The 16,211-nt window shown below is 57.0% G+C and overlaps 1 protein-coding gene across 1 annotated transcript in view; it reads right to left on the bottom strand.

Moving 5' to 3' along the window:
- Nol4l (nucleolar protein 4-like) overlaps nucleotides 1–16,211 on the bottom strand; it is an 83,235-nt gene that overhangs the window by 18,934 nt on the left and 48,090 nt on the right. The window contains exon 6 of the mRNA XM_013513842.1: nucleotides 8,510–8,651. Coding sequence (XP_013369296.1) covers nucleotides 8,510–8,651 — 142 coding nt within the window. The remainder of the gene's footprint in view (nucleotides 1–8,509; nucleotides 8,652–16,211) is intronic.

Below are 16,211 nucleotides of genomic sequence, written 5' to 3'. Positions count from 1 at the left end.
CCTGAACACCCCTGCTCTTCCCTGTGGACTCACCAAGGGGTTAAGAGCACTGAGACAAGGGCGCTTCCACCTTCTCTCCAGGAGCCTCTGGGTTCCTGCTGGACCTCTGGCTCCTTACACAGGTGCCACCACTATCTAAACCAGTGACAGTGACCCTTTTAGAGCTTTCAAAGATACAAACAGTCCGCTACAGCATGTGTGCCACATTGTCACCGCACACCTAGGCCCTCAGAGTCAGAAGCAGTCCAACAGAAACAGCACAAGCCATTTATATGGTGGTGTTTGCTGGTAGCCATGTTTTGAAAAAAATAAAAAGAAATGGATGAAGTTACTATTATTTGCACTGTCGATAACTGAACCCTGGGCCTGCACATACCAGGCAAGAAATTAATAATCTATTTCACTGAGTGTGGTGGCACAGGCCTGTAACCCCAGCACTCGAGAGGCTGAGGGAGGAGGATCACAGGGTTTTCAAGGCCAATCTGGCCTACGTAGTGAGACCCTGTCTCAAAAAAACAAAAAACAACTCTTTCTGTGCTCGTCTCTCCCTCGGCCCCATGTAGTGTGTGCCAGCCCTTCTCCAGCAGAAGTGGTACCTGTATCAGTGCAGACCTATACTGCCTTGTCACACTGATATCACATCTCTGTAAGGACCCTGGAGTCCAGGCCCCTGGAAGGCATCCAAGCTGCAGATGAGTTTGGGTCTTGGAACAAGTGGCCCAAGCTGTGGGGTTTAGACACAGATGCTGCCTTTGGTGGGGTGGACACCAAATACGTACCAGAGCCTATGTGTCAGGCACTGGGTAGCTTATCAAACCTGGTTTGCACAACCACCCCTAAGAGCAGACCCCAGTGCTGAGCCAGAGGCTCCCGGAGATCATCACCAGCTCATCCCCAGTGAGCAAGGGCACCTAGATGGCTCCTCCAAGTACCACCGGCCCTAACCCTGGTGCTCTTGGGTCTCTGGAAGTCTCATGGGTCCGTTCCTCTCCAGGCCTCAGTTGCCCATCTGTGCTAAGGACTAATTCCATGTCCCAGCCCTGCTCTGCCCCACTTCCTGGCCTCCCCCAACACACGCTGGCCAGTTATGCTCAGGGGAAGTGCCCCCTGCATGGCCTTCCTGGTTTGTGTCCTCTCAGGCCTCAGCAAGCATAGGCAGTGAAAAATAAACTCTACTTCAACATACACTGCTCTGGCCAAGATGTACTGCCTGCCACTCCCACCCCCACTGTGTGTTCCGAGTGCAAACAGAGCCACCCAGGCCACCATGTGTGAGTGATTTATGGGGCAGGGCCTGGCCCTGTAGCCTGCGTGTGTGTGGCATCTGAGGGCCCCTGGCCAGCCTTCCACCAGTCCTCCCGGAAGCTGGTCTAGGTTCGGTGCACCCCAGTCCTTAGGTCAGGGTGATGACGCCAACCCTGATTACTTCCTGGTTCCTGGGAAAGTGGCCCTCAGATGGGCTTCAGGGTGGTGGTACCTCTGTGCACAACCCTCCCCGCCTCCTTGCCAGCACAGCAGGGCCTGCCCTACAGGGGCTGGTCAGGAGCGGCCCTGCATGCCCTGGGTGAGGGACGGGCTGTCATTTACCAGCGGGCCTCACAAGCCCAGACTAATACTCCAGGTGTGCAGAGTGGGGAGGATGGGTTCTTCCTCCCCCTTTTTTAGCAGGTCCTCCAGACCTGACCTGCCCCTCTGTCTTCACCAGGCATCTAGGGTCCCAGTAGCCTGGACGAGGCCTGGGCTGTGCAGGCCTTGCCTGTTCCCGGGATAAAGGGATCTCTTGGTGCCGTCTCCCAGCCTGTCTTGTCCCTTGGTGGGCCAGGGGCCAGCACAGCCCAGCATTGTCTGTGCTGCCTGAAGCCCTGCTGATGATGGACACTTTGTGACCCACGACTGCCAGCATGGCCCATGGCCAATCCCTGGAAGGCCTTGGGCCCCAGCTCTCTGCTCCTAGGGAAGGGAAGGGGAGGAGGCCACTGCCTCGCCATGAGTGTAGGTGTGGGCTTTTGGGGCCTTGAATAGGCGAAAACCATTCATGCCCTAGGAGGACAGGGTCAGTGGGGCCTAGGCCTGGGTTCCATCTGCACCTCAGAAAAGCAGGCAGGGTGGTAGACAGGGCCAGGCTTTGCGGGCGTGGGGACCAGCAGTGTGGTCTGAGAGCCCACTGCGGTAGCCAAGCAGGGTGGTGTGTGCCTGAGGTCCTGGCTACTCCAAAGGCTGATGCAGGAGGACAGTGCATTTGGGACCAGCCTGGACAATTTAACAAGACCCTGTCAAAAAAAGGAAGAAAACAAAGCTCACTCTAAAGCTATCCCAGTGAGAGTTAGTTAAAGGGCTCAGTCCTTGCCCTGGGGGACACAAAACCAGGGTGGTCCACCAAGACCCAGCTACAGCAGCCAGGACCTTTGGATGCCTGGTGCAAGAGCTGCCCTACTCCCAGGGGTGGGCCCAGGGGAGGGTGGGCTCTGACCAAGCAAAAAAACAAAGTGGCCAATGGATGGGGGTGCAGGTGGCTACCTTTGAGTCCAAGTGGCTTGACCCTGAGGCCCACGCACCCCTTCCCCACTGGCCACAGACCTACCTAACCCCATGCTCTGGTGGCATCCCCAGCGCCCAGCAGAGGAGGCAATGCTGTGCTGTGCTGCTTTGGCATCGACAGCAGCGCCACCTTGCAGCTGGCTGCCAGCCTGCGGCCTTGGGCAGGTGGGGTGTGCTGGATCCAGAAGCAGACTCTTCGGGGAGTCAGGGTCCTGGACATGTAGGAAGGAAGGGACAGGGCCCCAGGATGCTAGGGCAAACGATGTGCATGCCCAGGCCTGCAGGTCCCATGGGTCCTCCCAGCCCAAGGACACAGCAGGGTGAGGAGCACAGCCCAAAGGTGGAGGGAGGTCAGAGCGCCCAGGGCCAATGTGTGGAGAGCTAGGATTGGACCACGTGGGCCTGATGAGGAGCTCTGAAAATCTGGGTGAGGTGGAAAATCTCTTGGTCCTTGCAAGTCCCTGACACCCTGCGCCAAAGGCTCTCAGTCTGAGGGTGCCAGCAAGCCGAGAACGCCGCCACTAGCCTGGACACCTATAAGCCTTCAAGCTACCTATGCATCATCTACTTCAAGAGTAAAGTGGGTGCAGGACTATCCCCCAGTGCAGAGATGAGGAGTGACTTACTGAAGGCCACACAGTGGAGACAGGCAGGGACGACCTGAGCCCGGGCTGGGGCAGAAGAGCTTGTGCATGCTCTTCCCCTCCTCACCAAGATGGGAGGAGGGGACCCAGGGAAAGCTCCTGGCCGGAGGAGAGGAGAGCTGGTGAGTGGGACTGCCGCTCCCAGTGCTGTTCCCAGCAGTCAGCACATCTGAACAGTGCAGGGCCTGCTCCCCAGCAGCAAGAGCCAGCAGGCAGGATGCCTTGGTCTTCAGCACAGAGCCGCTGCAGCCACACCAGAACTAATGGTCACAGCCATACCCACCAGGCCACAGGCGAAAACAGGCTCAGAGAGGACAAGCAGTCTGCTGAAGACCACAGGGCAGTGGAGCGCCTGGCCCCACCGAGGTGGCCCTGACCCTTTCCATCCTCTCATCTGGTTGTGGCCGCCTTGTCTGACTTTCCTGCTGCAGCAGCAAGGAACTTCTGGAGACCTGTGCCCTAGAAAGTCCCAACCTGCTCTCTCCGCATCCTCCTGCTGCCCTGCAGCTGCCCAAGCCCACAGGTTTCCTCCCCCATATGCTGAGCATCTACACTTCAGTGGGGAGGGGGTGAAGCCCAGGACAGGGCCTGGGAGTTTCACAGGCACAGCCCAAATGCTGGCCCTGGAGAGCCCTGCTCCCCTTGGCCCGGGCAAGTGACTTCCCCCTTGGAGACGGCTCCTGCTCTGTGGGACAGAAACAGTCCTGTCTGAGCTCCCAGTGTGGAGCTGGGTATACTCCGGACTTGAGGGACAGACTCTCCAGGCGCTGGTGGACAGAACAGCCTGCGGTGGGTCCTCAGCAGGGACTTGGGAGGGAGGCGAGTGCCATCAAGTGGGTGGGGGCTCCAATGTGCTGATGCTCCACCCCCTTTTTAAAGACAAAGCATTTTGGAAGGCTGAGGATTGTGAGTGCAAGGCTAGCCTGGACTACATAGTGAGACTTCGTCTCAAAAAACCAAACTCTCTCTCTCTCTCTTTCTCTCTCTCTCTCTCACACACACACACACACACTCATACTCACGCATGGAAAAAAAAGGAAAAGAAAATGAAGCTTTGACAACATACACAGAAAAGTTTGAGAAAAATGTACACCCTGAGCACTGGCATTTTAATTTTTCTTTTGCTCCTTTATTTTTCTAAAGTTTCTACAGTGAATGTGATACTTGGGAAGGGGAAGACCAAGACGCCCTACGTAGCCTGGGTTGGCTTCCAACTCATGATCTTCTTGCCTCAGCCTCCTGCCAATATGCCTTTCTACAGAGACGCAGCTGCTGCCCTCCGAATGCTGGCAGCCTGGCAAGACCACACCTTCTGCATCACTGTCCCTCCTCCACCAAGGAGCAGTCCTCTTGGATGTGCAGGCAGCAGAGGCTCACTGGTCCTGCACAGCAAGGCACCCAACACTCGCATGACAAAAACCAGACAGACAGCCCAAGAAAGCCAGAGGACCCTCTCTCCCGTGGTCCAGCCTCAGGCACCTGAGGGGTTGGCTGTGGGCAGGGAGTCCCAGACCTCTGCTCTGCAGATGGGAAGTCCATCCTGGTGGCAGAAACAAGTCCCCATGGCCAGTGGATCCCAGAAGCCCTGAAATGCTCCAGGGGCCTCAGCTCCTTTCCAGGAACCCCAGTTGCTATACTGCAGAAGGTGGAAGCTGCCCCATGTGACCAGGGCCTCCTCTCTCCCTGACGCTGGCTTCCTGTCTGCCTAGGAGGTGAGTAATGTCCGCTCCCCACCCCAGGCATCCCTTCTGGAGGCCAGGCCTCACATTTTCCGTTCAGGAAGGGGCAGTGAGAGGCCTAAGGAAGCGCATCAAGGGAAGTGGGAGGAGGGCGCGGGTGTGAGGTCGGGCTGGGCACTGTGTACCTGGCCTCCTGGCGGCCCACGACCCACGGGCCTGAGTGTAAGTGCCTTTCACAGTCTCCCCCACTCACACACTCATAACCACATCCCCGGCACCTGCTGGGGTGCTCAGGTGCTGCCAGTAGGAGGGGAAGACAAACATGAAACAGGTAACCCCAAGGATCGTGACGAACCAACGTCAGCCCCCAGGCAATGCCAATCCCCAGAGTCTCGGGACAAAGTCTCCCCACCAGCTGCTCCTAGGCCTCCTCCCTCCACACCCAAAGGCAGCTGCCAGACCACAGCGGCTTCCCAAGCACCTCCTATGTTGCACAGAGCCCAGAAGCAGCCCAGAGTCTCAGCTGGACTCAGCAGCAGGGCTGGAGGAGCGGGAACCTCGCACAGTGACCCCACACCTGCCAAAGCGGGAAAGGAAGAGAGAACAGTGGTGCCCCCACCCTTGTCTCTGGCTGGCACCCAGCCTCTCCCACTCCTGTTTTCTCCTCTGTGGACAGAGCAAGAGCAATGACCTCCCACACACACAGACACAGCCCCGACTGAGGGAGCCCTCACCGAGGGAGCACTGCCCGCCGCCACCACCTATGACTGCAGGGAAAGGGACCTAAGTGTCAGGAATGGGAAAGAGCCATAGGAGGCCTGTACAGAAGGTCTACAGGCAGGGCCGGGGCCACGCCAAAGCCTAACGGACTCAAGGCAGGCTGGCCCCTATGCCAGCCGGTGACTCTGAGCTCGGCTCCTGGGGGAAAGCTAGGATCTTCTCCAGTCAGTCTCAGCTTCAGTGGCCTTGAGGGTGGACCTGCCCCACCAACATCTGCCTTTGTTAAAAAATTAAAAATAAGAAAGGCTTTCACAAACCTGCCACCAGGTATGACTCTGTACCAACTGCCTGGCTTCTTAAGACTGCTCAGGCCACAGCACTGGCCAGCAGGGGAGGGACTGGCGTGGCTGGAGAGATCCTGCCCCTTTCTGGCCAAGGGAAAAGACCCAGGTGCTCAGTAGCTATGCTTAGGAGTAAAGAACCCAATTTGTCCCAACAAGGAGTGGGCCTCTGTCTCCCCTGGATCGCGTGCCTGGGGTCAGCTCTTGAAGTTTGTTCATTGGGCAGCAGATAATTGGCAGGCTCTGCCATGGGCCCACCCTGTATCCGCAGTCAGCAGGCAGAAGAGACCAAAGTGACATGGTGCAGTGCACAGATCTCGCAGCGGGAGCCTCAGACACCACCCTTACAAACACGCAGCATCCACAGAGGACCGGGGCTCACGGGCCACACACTAGTGCCCCTGGGCTGGTACACTGGGGAGTCTTCCAGAATAAGGTTATGAGCAGGGCCGGGGCTGGGTGTGGAGAGCAGGGCCCACCCTCCAGAGCCACCTCCTCGCCTGTCCTCACCCTGTCCTTACCCCAGGCCTTTGTTAACGACAGGGAACACGAGCGCACACCCCAAAGCTGCGAAGGGTCGCCTCAAAGGAACCGCCCTATCCACACCCTCCTAGAGGAGCTAGTGTTTGGGAACCCAGAGTCCAGGTGATACGTTCATGCTCACCAACACCCTCCTTGGAACCCTCCAGCCTGACATAGCGGCCATGGCCAGGCCCAAGAGACCCGACCAGCCATCTGGGCCTTCTCACGGCCTGGGATCCCGCATCGGGCCTAGGCCAACCGCTGCCAGCACATCAACCCAGTGTCCAGATACAGCTGCTGATTAAATAACTAAATTGGTACTGTGGTCAGCACCTCCTCCTGTCTCCAGCTCTGCCCGGCGACCCTGATGAATACTCTGTCCTGTCAGCAAGCCAGTCTTCCTCAGCCCTACACCCACCCCTGGGATCACCCCATGCTGGGCTCCTGTGGACAGCTGCAGGACAAAATGACCCTTGCAGCCACTTTACTACTCCCTTCCTCATCCGCATCATCAGTCAAGCTCTGAACCGCTGGCAACATGCTGAGGACCCCCCTGGTCCCCACGGAATCTCTACCGTCTGGTGCCTGGTCCTGAGAGTCCTGGCCCACCCCATCTCCCCAGGAAGTGTCTCAGACAGTGACCCCTCTCCCACAGGGTGGCTGTAAGGAATAGCAGCACAAGACTTTTCTGGGAACACATAGGAGGATACTGTATTATTACTCTGGGCTTTTAGAAATGTTCTGGCTTCTTCTTGGGAAGGTACAATGGATGGTTCTTGGCTGAGCATTGCTGGCATGGCCCTTGGTGACTTTGGGTGTGGCCCTCAATCAGCTCAGATGAGGCAGGAGGTCAATGTCTGGGTTGGGCGCGTCCCAGCCCAGAGCCCCCAGCAGCATGTGGTCACCCCCACCTGGTCCCCACCCCGTGGGAACACTGGGCAGCGGTCTGTGAGGCTCACAGCACACATGCGGGGTCTCGCTGACCTCCTGAGACATTGAGGCACAAAGGCCTTTTCTTTCCCAGCAGCCTTGCACCCCACTCCTCACACAGCCACCCCCTGGGCTCCCCAGCTGCTGGCCCAGACACCTCCAGCTGCCTGAAGGCTGTGTCTCCTCCCAGACAAAGCAGGATTCAGGCTGAGAGGGCAGTTGGGAGGCAGGCGTGTGGGTTCTGCCATGGAGACGAACTTTGACCCAAACTGCAAGGCTCTTACCCCTTATTTACTCTTTAAGGCTAACCCATTTCACAGAGTTAACATTACACCCCTTTTTAACCCTGTGCCTCCCTCCTACATTCCAGGCTGTGACCTTCGACCCCTCCTAATTGTCAGCTCCTACACCCCAGTTCTTTTGAGGCCTAGCTTCAGGCCATCCCCCAGGCCCAGTCACAGACTCCCTGGAGATCAGAGCCCTACCAGGGCACTCTGATCATAGGTGCCACTCCCTGGCCACAATGTTTCAAACTGAGGCAGACACCACAGCCCCAGAGCCCAACCCGCCACATTTCCTCCAGAACCTGGCGCCTGACCCTGCTCTCCAGCCCCCAGAAGAAAGCCTCTATTCCCAGAGCAGCCCTGGATGGCTATGGAGGCCGGGGTATGCAGTGAAAACCTGCGCTGCCTGGTCACTTGTCAGGTGGCCCTGTCCCAGAGCTAGCTTTCTTGATTCTAGTGCTGGGCAGCTGAACTGCTCCGGGCCAGGCACATCATGTTACCTTCCAAGACCACATCTTGACAACTTTGAAATCCACATCCCACCAGCTCTGGAGCACCGCAGCAATCAAATAGGCGTGATACCCACTGGCCGCAGCCCAAGGGCTCTGCCCATTTGCCTTTGGAAGGAGCGACCTGCTAGCTCTGGAACTGGGGCTGGGGACAGTGGGGCCCACAGAGACACTAGAAACGCTGGAGGTAGCTCAAAGTACAGCAGTGCCAGCCCAGGATCCTCACCCTGTCCTTACCCCAGAATCCAAGCAGACCCACCCAGCCAAAACCCCCACCCAGAATCCGCACAGCCACTCACAGGACAACCCGCTCCCACCCCACCGGCTGCCTAGGGCACTCACCATCCTCTTGGCTGTGGAGGTTCTGCGGGCTCCGCATCCTCTCGTCCTGGCTGGGGCTCAGGCTGGAGGCCAGGTGTGGGTCAGCGGACATCCATGTGGAGTCATTCATATCAAAGTCTTCACTGCTTACAGAGGTCTCATCCTGAGAGAGACAAAGAGGGCCCGCGTTCAACAGTAGTGGCTTTCCCAGGGCCCCAGGCAGCCTTCTGAGTGTATCCAGGGCTTGGGGGCATTTGGAAGGGCCTGAGGGGGCACAGAGAGCCCCCCAAACCTTGCAGTGAGGGTTGGGTGGCACATCCCCGCCCCTGTGGAAGCAGCTTGGGCTCTGGTTCCTGTCGGCCTCCCTGTCTGTAATTGAAGACAATTACGAGGTCTCACATCCTGTAAGGGCGGATAGCAGGGCCTGGCTCTTACCCTTGTGAACCAAGGTTGAAACCAGTGCTGTAAACAAGGGCCACGGCTCCCACCCGAGCCAGGGAAGAGGGCTCCCTCCGAGCAGGGCAGGCAGCCCCCAGTGGGTAGCAGGACAGACCAGGCACTAAGGAGGCTGCTGGCTGCCCCCTCCAGGCCTGCCTCTGACTCCTGTGGAGCATGCATGGAATTCCTTTCTCCCACTCCCCCGGCCCAGAGGACATTTCTGTCTTCCTCCTTCCTAACCTTTGCTGTGCTTCAAAGATATGCTCTTGGGCGGCTTCCAGAGCTGAAAAGGCCAGCCCTAGAAGTGTAGAGGAGGAAGGGGGTGGGGCGGGCCAGGGTTCCCATCAGACCGCAAAGGGGGTTCAGGCTTAAGAGCCTGGGGGGCCTCCAGGGCCTTACAAACAGCCGGATGGCCTGCTGGAGAGGACCACGCCTGCAGCCTCCTCTTCCCTCTCAGCGAGCCCTTGGCCAGTCATCTGGGAACCCCCGGGGCGGGGCCCCTTCAATCCAGCCCTCCAGCAGGAAGGGACCCCACCTCCTTCTGGCCCAGCCTCTTTCAGGAGCAGCAAGCAACTGTGTTTGGGAGCTGGCTGTAAAATGCAGGAAAGATGACCCAGCAGCTCACTCCCCACTCCCAGAGTTCTGGCTTTGCCCCCCTCCTCCCCCATCCCAGCAAGATACAATGGCCTCTGTGGGCCCAGTCAGGACTCTGGCACGGCAACCCCAAGCCTCCCCTCCAGGGCCCTCACAGACGTCTCTTTTATAGTGAGCAAACACACTTTGGTTTGAACTTTCATGGGCTGCTGTCCCTGGGGCAGGCACATCTGCTCTGAGCACTAGGGAACCGGCCATCAGCCTCCATGCCCTCCCCCACCGACGGCTGGCAGGGAGTTTCCTGGAATTCACAGCTTCTGCGCAGCCACAGAGGACCCTTGGTGCTGGGTCCAGAGGACAGGAGCTGGGCCACTGTATGGGCTCGAAGCCCCTATGTGCTACACACACACACACACACACACACACACACACACACCCCGGCACTCAGGTCTCCCGCCTGCAGGCTGTCTGCTCCAGCACAGCCTTCCTCCTGAAAACCTGCTCCTGCTCACTGCTCACTCACTGCAGGCAAAAGCCTCTCTCTTCCAGAAGGGTACGAAGGGGCAAAACTCTCCCCAGCACTAACATTGTGCAGACAGGGGCGGTGGCAGTGTGTGTGTGGGGGGTCCCTTGGAGGTACAAAGCAAGACCACTGGGCAAGTGCTCTCCTTTCCATCTTCCCCACTGGCCAGATTCAGGGAGCCAGGAGCAGGACATCCTCATCTCTGCATGGTGCAGAAACAGGAAGACCCTTGGGAATTGTTGGAACACACACAAATTAGACTGGGCATCCTCTGAGCACTGGAAAGCACCACCTGCTTAAACTCTTCACTCTCTCATTCACCAAGTATTTACTGAACACCGACTATGGGCCAGCCCCTGGCTATGTACTGGGAAAGTAAGCTGTGGACCAGGCCAGTCATTGCCTTCCTGGCACTTACCACTTGGTGGAGGAGACAGACAATATGCAGAAAAACGCCTAATACTGGTGGTCACAAGGGCTACAAAGCAAAATAATGGGGAGGAGGTGGGGGAGAGTGATCTGCAGGACAGGACTGCCAGAATGCTCAAGGTGGGGGCACTAAGCGAGGCTGCAGGAGGTGAGGATGGGGATGCACGGGTCCACGTGGCCTGCAATCCAGGCAGTCAACAATAGCCAGGCACTGCTATTGGGTCTGCAAAGCAACAGGAGGCTTCTGCAGTCAAGGGTGGGCAGCACAGCCACAAAGGAGTGTCCCCTCCCGAGGTGCATGTCACTGGGGCAGGGCCTATCCCTTCCCTCTGGCTGGCTCAAGGCTTGTGAAGCACCCCAAAAAACCCAGGGGTGCTCACGGGCGCAGGAGCAGGGGGCAGCTGGGGTGCAGAGAAGGCTCCACACTCTGCCATGTCTGTCGGGACAACACGGGCCGCAGCTTTTCAGGTACCAAGTGCTTCCCTTGTTTGTCTTTTCTATCCACCGTCTCCCCAAGGCCCACCAGGTAGGCACAGTTCTTAGTCCATCCTACCGAGGAGGAAACAGGGTTTCCAAAAGCTAAAAGCACACGCGCCAGCAAGTGGTAAAGCCAGATTTGTGCCATCACCAAGGCCTAGCCACCCTCTCCTTTCCACGCCCAAACCTCTGTCCCAAGCTGTCCCTTCCCTAGAAAGCCCACTGCTGTGTTTCAAAACCCCTTTCCTGGCGCAACCTTCTCCGTCAATCCAGCTGCATCTCTGGGGCCCCGCGGAGATGCCTGCCCGCACCACTTGCCCAGCACAGCAGCCACCGTGCTGTGGCTCGCAGCTGCATCTTTCTCAAGAAAACCCTACACCTGAGGCTGGGGATTTAGCTCAGCGGCACAGCGCCTGCTTGGCAAGCGCGAAGACGTGAGTTCGATTCCCGGTACCGGAAAAAAAAAAAAAACAAAAAGAAAACCCTACACCTTTCCAAGAGTGGGACTAGGGGCTGGTGCTCAGTGACAAAGCCTTTGCCCAAGATGGGCAAGGCTCTGGGTTCCACCTCCAGCACCAAAGAAAGAAAGAGAGAGAGAGGAAGGAAGGAAGAGAAAGAGTGGGACAGGCTGCACGTTCTCTGAATCCCCCACGAGGCCAGCAAGACTTGTTGAATAAACTGAATTGCTTGGCATGATGTTGTGTTTAATGAGGACACTGCATTAATTTGACAATTAAGGACTCTGGTCCCACTGCGCATAGTTCTTGAATGGGAACCATAGGAAAACCTGGGCCCTCCTGCAGCTGCCAGCCACCCACGCTCGGCTTCTCTGGCTCAGACGGCTGAACTGTCCATCCAAGGAGACTCCACCTGGCTCTGCCCTGACAGGTCCCATAGGGAACAGGCAGAATGTTTCACAGTGACACTGAAGTCACCCCATAATGAAGAGCATCCAGTGCCCATACATGTGGGGCTTCGGGGCAGGGGGTTTACGGGATTTCCTCACAATGGCCCTGCAAAGCTGGCACCCGAACAGGTCCATCTCCCGATCTAGTAACTGTCCCTCAAAGCTCGAATCAACCAACTGCCCACTGGCACAGCACCAGCGGCAGGGTAGGGTCTGAATCCAGGCAGTGTGCACGCACAGCCTACGTCACAGAGTCACCATACACACCTCCTTCAACCCAAGAACTCAAATCCTTAATGACAAGGTGAGACCCCAAGGGAATGATGGGCCATGGGACCATATTTGCACATATATACCTGCTCACTCTCCCTCCAACCAACTGATGCATATTATTGCACATCTACTGCGTGCTAGTGTTGCACTAGGGACACCGAGGGCTAAAATGGGGCTCCTATCCTTCAGACCTTGTTAGCTAAGGACAGGGACCTGCTAAAAATCCTGACCCACTTGGTGAGCAGGGGGCCTGTGGGGCTCCTATCCAGTTACCCAATGTATTTTTCCCACAGCCCCCAGGGTTCTGCCACATAAGCCCCAGTTTTGTGAGGAGTAGGTCTAGGAGTTTGACACCCTCTCCGCTACAGCAATTTTTTAAGAAGAAATCGTGTCTAACTTTTCAGAAAACAGGCTCTTCCAAAACCAGATCAGTTTTGGTCAGACTGACAAGGACACCTTGGACACCCATACTTTTAGGGCTGGCCTGGAGAAGCAACCTTCCCAAGACCCCCTCAGCATACTGCCGGCTGCAGCAGAACCCTAGCTCTTTACGGGTGCAGGCCCACTGCTGCAGAGGGACAGAGGCTATATGTCCAGGCACCCAGCCACGCCCAGAGAAGCTGCAAAAGCAGGCTAATTACCCAGGTAATTTCCAGCACACATAATTCAGAGGCCATCACCCAAGTCCAGTGGGCCCTGCAGGAGGCAGTCAGTGCAGGTTGGAGAGTGGTGAGGCCTCAGGCCCGTGCTGGGACCAAGGAGACTCCACCACCACCCAGAGGTCACAAGTCAGTCACTCCTTGCTTTTCCCTCCTGGAATCTTAACAGAATTTGGGCTAACTTCTCCTTTTCCGTTAACAATCTTCAATGAAACTGTCATCAGAAAATACAACTATGTACCATCCATTGCTTCTGGGTTCTTTCACCCAGGACTGTGTGGCTGGCGAAGCAGCTGTCCCCTGGTTCCTCTAGTTTCTGCCCTCGGACATTGTGAAGCCTATAGCCTTGCCCAGCTGGCAATAAAAGTCCATCATATATTCAGCACCAGAGGGTCTGAGCCCTTAGGGCCACAGGGCAACAAGGTAAACTGCACTTCATAAAAGCGGCACCTGGTCAGTTTCTGGGATACACCTCAACCCAGCAGCCCTGACTCCAGGCAGAGACAGGAGCTGACCAAACTCTCCCTTGCGCTTATCTTCAGTCCAAAATTCACAGGCAGGTTCAGCTACTCTCCACCCAGCTCTGAAGCCCTTCCTCCTGGGCAGGCCAGCTAGCACCAACCACTGCGAAGCCCAGGAGGAGGGGAAAATGGGAGATGAAGGAAGGAAATGGTGGAAACAGGCCTGTATCCATGGCTTGTAACTATGGGCAGGTGCTATCAGTAACCTGATTATTTTACAACTGGGGTCAATTTCTCTGGAACTGGGCTCCTGGTGCCTCTGAAATCCAGCCATTTGTATCCTCCAGGACTTGGGATCCTTGGGCGTGCCCCACACAATATTTTCCAGGCCTCTCCTCTGAACTGTAACTCTACCCCTACCCCTTGCTTGAGAAAGAAAAGGGGGAGGATTTGCAGAGAATTTACTGCAAGCGTAAGCCCTAAGCCCTGAGCAGGAGCCCCGAGTATGTGTTTCAGAGGAAGGCAGGGGTGGGGATATGCAGGGGATGTTTCTGGGCCAGGCAGGAAACAGACCTCTTTCTGCACTGCCCCTGGGTTTGCTGGGCAGCCAGAAAGAACACCAGGCTGGGGCGGTTGCCCAGACCAGCTCTACACCAAACAGGTGGACACCAAGATGTGGTAGGAGGTGCAGCTTCTCCACCCAGGGTCAGGGACCTCCTTCCAGAGCACCTGCAGGCCTGTCTCCATGCTTGCAAGCCCTGGGTACATGGCCTCTCAGCATGCCAAGGAGATGCTGAACTGCATGCGACCCAAACTTAACCATTTCAGTTTACCAGATGGCTTATCAAGGGAAATCAAAACCCTCAAGATCCAAGGAGCACGGGTTCAGATCCCTGTTATGATGAGAATGAAACAGGGTAGTCTGAGGTAGCTCCTGAGTCCTGGAGGCTTCCGAGGCTGCTGCTTCATACTACACCCCAAGCTTCACCTGGCCACTAGAGGAGAAGGCCAACCTTCTGGGGACACTCCCTGCACAATTCCACTCCTTCCTGCTAAAGGCCTCCTCTGCTCACCAGCCACACCACACAAGCTCTTCTGGGAAATGGGAAGTGGGGAGGGCTGAGCCAGCCAATCACCTAGCATACTTTAGTCTCTCTCTCTCTCTCTCTCTCTCTTTCTCTCTCTCTCTCTCTCTCTCTCTCTCATAACAGTGCTCACACATATGTGCCCACTGTTCCCTGTGGCAGTGCAGGGTGTGCAGGAGTGAGCATACCCCACACCTTCCTACTAGTGTATGGAGTGTAAAATGGGCTTTTGTTCCTTAGCAAAGACAACTGGCTGTCTTCCCAGCATTCCTCACCATGAGGGCCTCACTGATACTCCGAGCCCCTGCCATTAACAGGGGTCTCTTTAGAAGCAAAGCTGGAGAGATGAGCTCCAGTGGGCAGGGCTCTTCCAGACAGGAAGAGGGCTGGAGGGGAACCACTGTGAGCTAATCCCGGACAGCACTGTCCTTCCAAGAAAAGAACTCACAAAGCAGACAAGATAAAAAGTTCTTGAGCAACTCACGGTCGGACCAGCTCCCTGCTACCCTAGGGTGGCCAAGGTCACGGGAGAAGTTCCTCAAAGTTGGCCTTCTCAGCTGGAAGGCCCTAGGGTGCTCTGCTGCTCCAGCTCAGCAGGAAAGTGCTGAATGGAGTTGGGACACCCAGTTAGAAGAGGAGAAGCAGTCTTACAATCCTGCTCTTTGGAGCAAGCCCAGCCTGAGCCCGGATTAGACAGGGGCTGCTATTCAAGGATAGAGTCAGGCCCTAATGGCTTTCCAATGAAGGGGAAATTTACTACCTGGGCGTTAAACTACTCACTAGGGGCTGGGCCATAAATGGGCCTTTCCCCCCAACCAACTCACTGCCCAGAACCACGTTTCAGGGTCCAGCCAGGGGATCTGGTCCCATCACCAGAGGGTCTCCCCAGAAGAGGAAGGAGAACCCCAACACCTTTCCCCAGACCTCCCGACCCAGTGTGTGTGGGGGGAAGGGGTGTATTCAGGGGGTCCCAGGTGACTCTGGGATAAGTAGGGCTTTATCTCAAGGGAGAGTCTATTTCAGGGCACAATCCTCAGAAAAAGGAGGAAATCACAGAGTCCAAACACCATTTCAGGTGAAATCAGGAGGTTATTCATCTCCCCTCAGAGCAGACAGAAAGAAAAATCAATGTTGGGGGGGGTTGCATTTGAATTAATGGGTTTGTGGCTTCTCCATTGATCTTCGACTCTTCACACTTTCTTTTCGTGCTTTTTGTGCTCTTGGGAAGGAGGAGGGAGAAGGGATGGGGGGGCGCTCCCGTTAAGGAAAAGGACGGTCTAACCTTAACCTTTCTTCAGGAATAATGCTAATTAGCAAGGCTTAATGAAAACTTCCCCCAAGAAGCGCGGCCGGGTAAGGGTAGCCAGACGTAGGCAAACGCAGCTCAGAGAGGCAGGGTCACTTCGGAACCAAGCGGATGGAATAAAACGAGGATTGCACGCCGTCCTCCCTGCCCCGCCCCCACAGCCGAAGTATCCGGCCTTGGAGGACTAGGTGGAGGACCCGAGCAGCGGGCGGAGGTGTAAATCCAACTTAACCCCTGCGCGCGCCCTCCAGCCGGCCAGCTGCCCCCGCCGTGTGCCCTTCGCCAGGGGTCGCGGGTGCCCGCGGCGTGCACCCGGGTGGCGCACCTGAGAGGGGCACCCGTTCCCCTCGGGAGGGGAAGGGGCCTGCCAAAGTGGGCTGAACTCTGCAAACCGCGTCTCAACTCCCCGCGCCACGGCGGGGGCCCCTCCCTGCCACTCCAGGCTTGCAGTCCTCGCAGCTCCAAACACCGTCCACTTCCCTTCTCCCCAAGGCGGCGGCGGCCAGCCCGGCCCCCGCCCAGCCGCCCGCGGACGCTTCCTCCTCGGGACGCGGCGCCGAGTCCCCTGCAC

This window comes from Chinchilla lanigera, unplaced genomic scaffold, assembly GCF_000276665.1.
Source record: "Chinchilla lanigera isolate Chin_1 unplaced genomic scaffold, ChiLan1.0 scaffold00021, whole genome shotgun sequence".
Lineage (NCBI taxonomy): Eukaryota > Metazoa > Chordata > Mammalia > Rodentia > Chinchillidae > Chinchilla > Chinchilla lanigera.
Note: the sequence above shows the minus strand (reverse complement) of the source record. Positions and strands in the feature narration are given on the sequence as shown.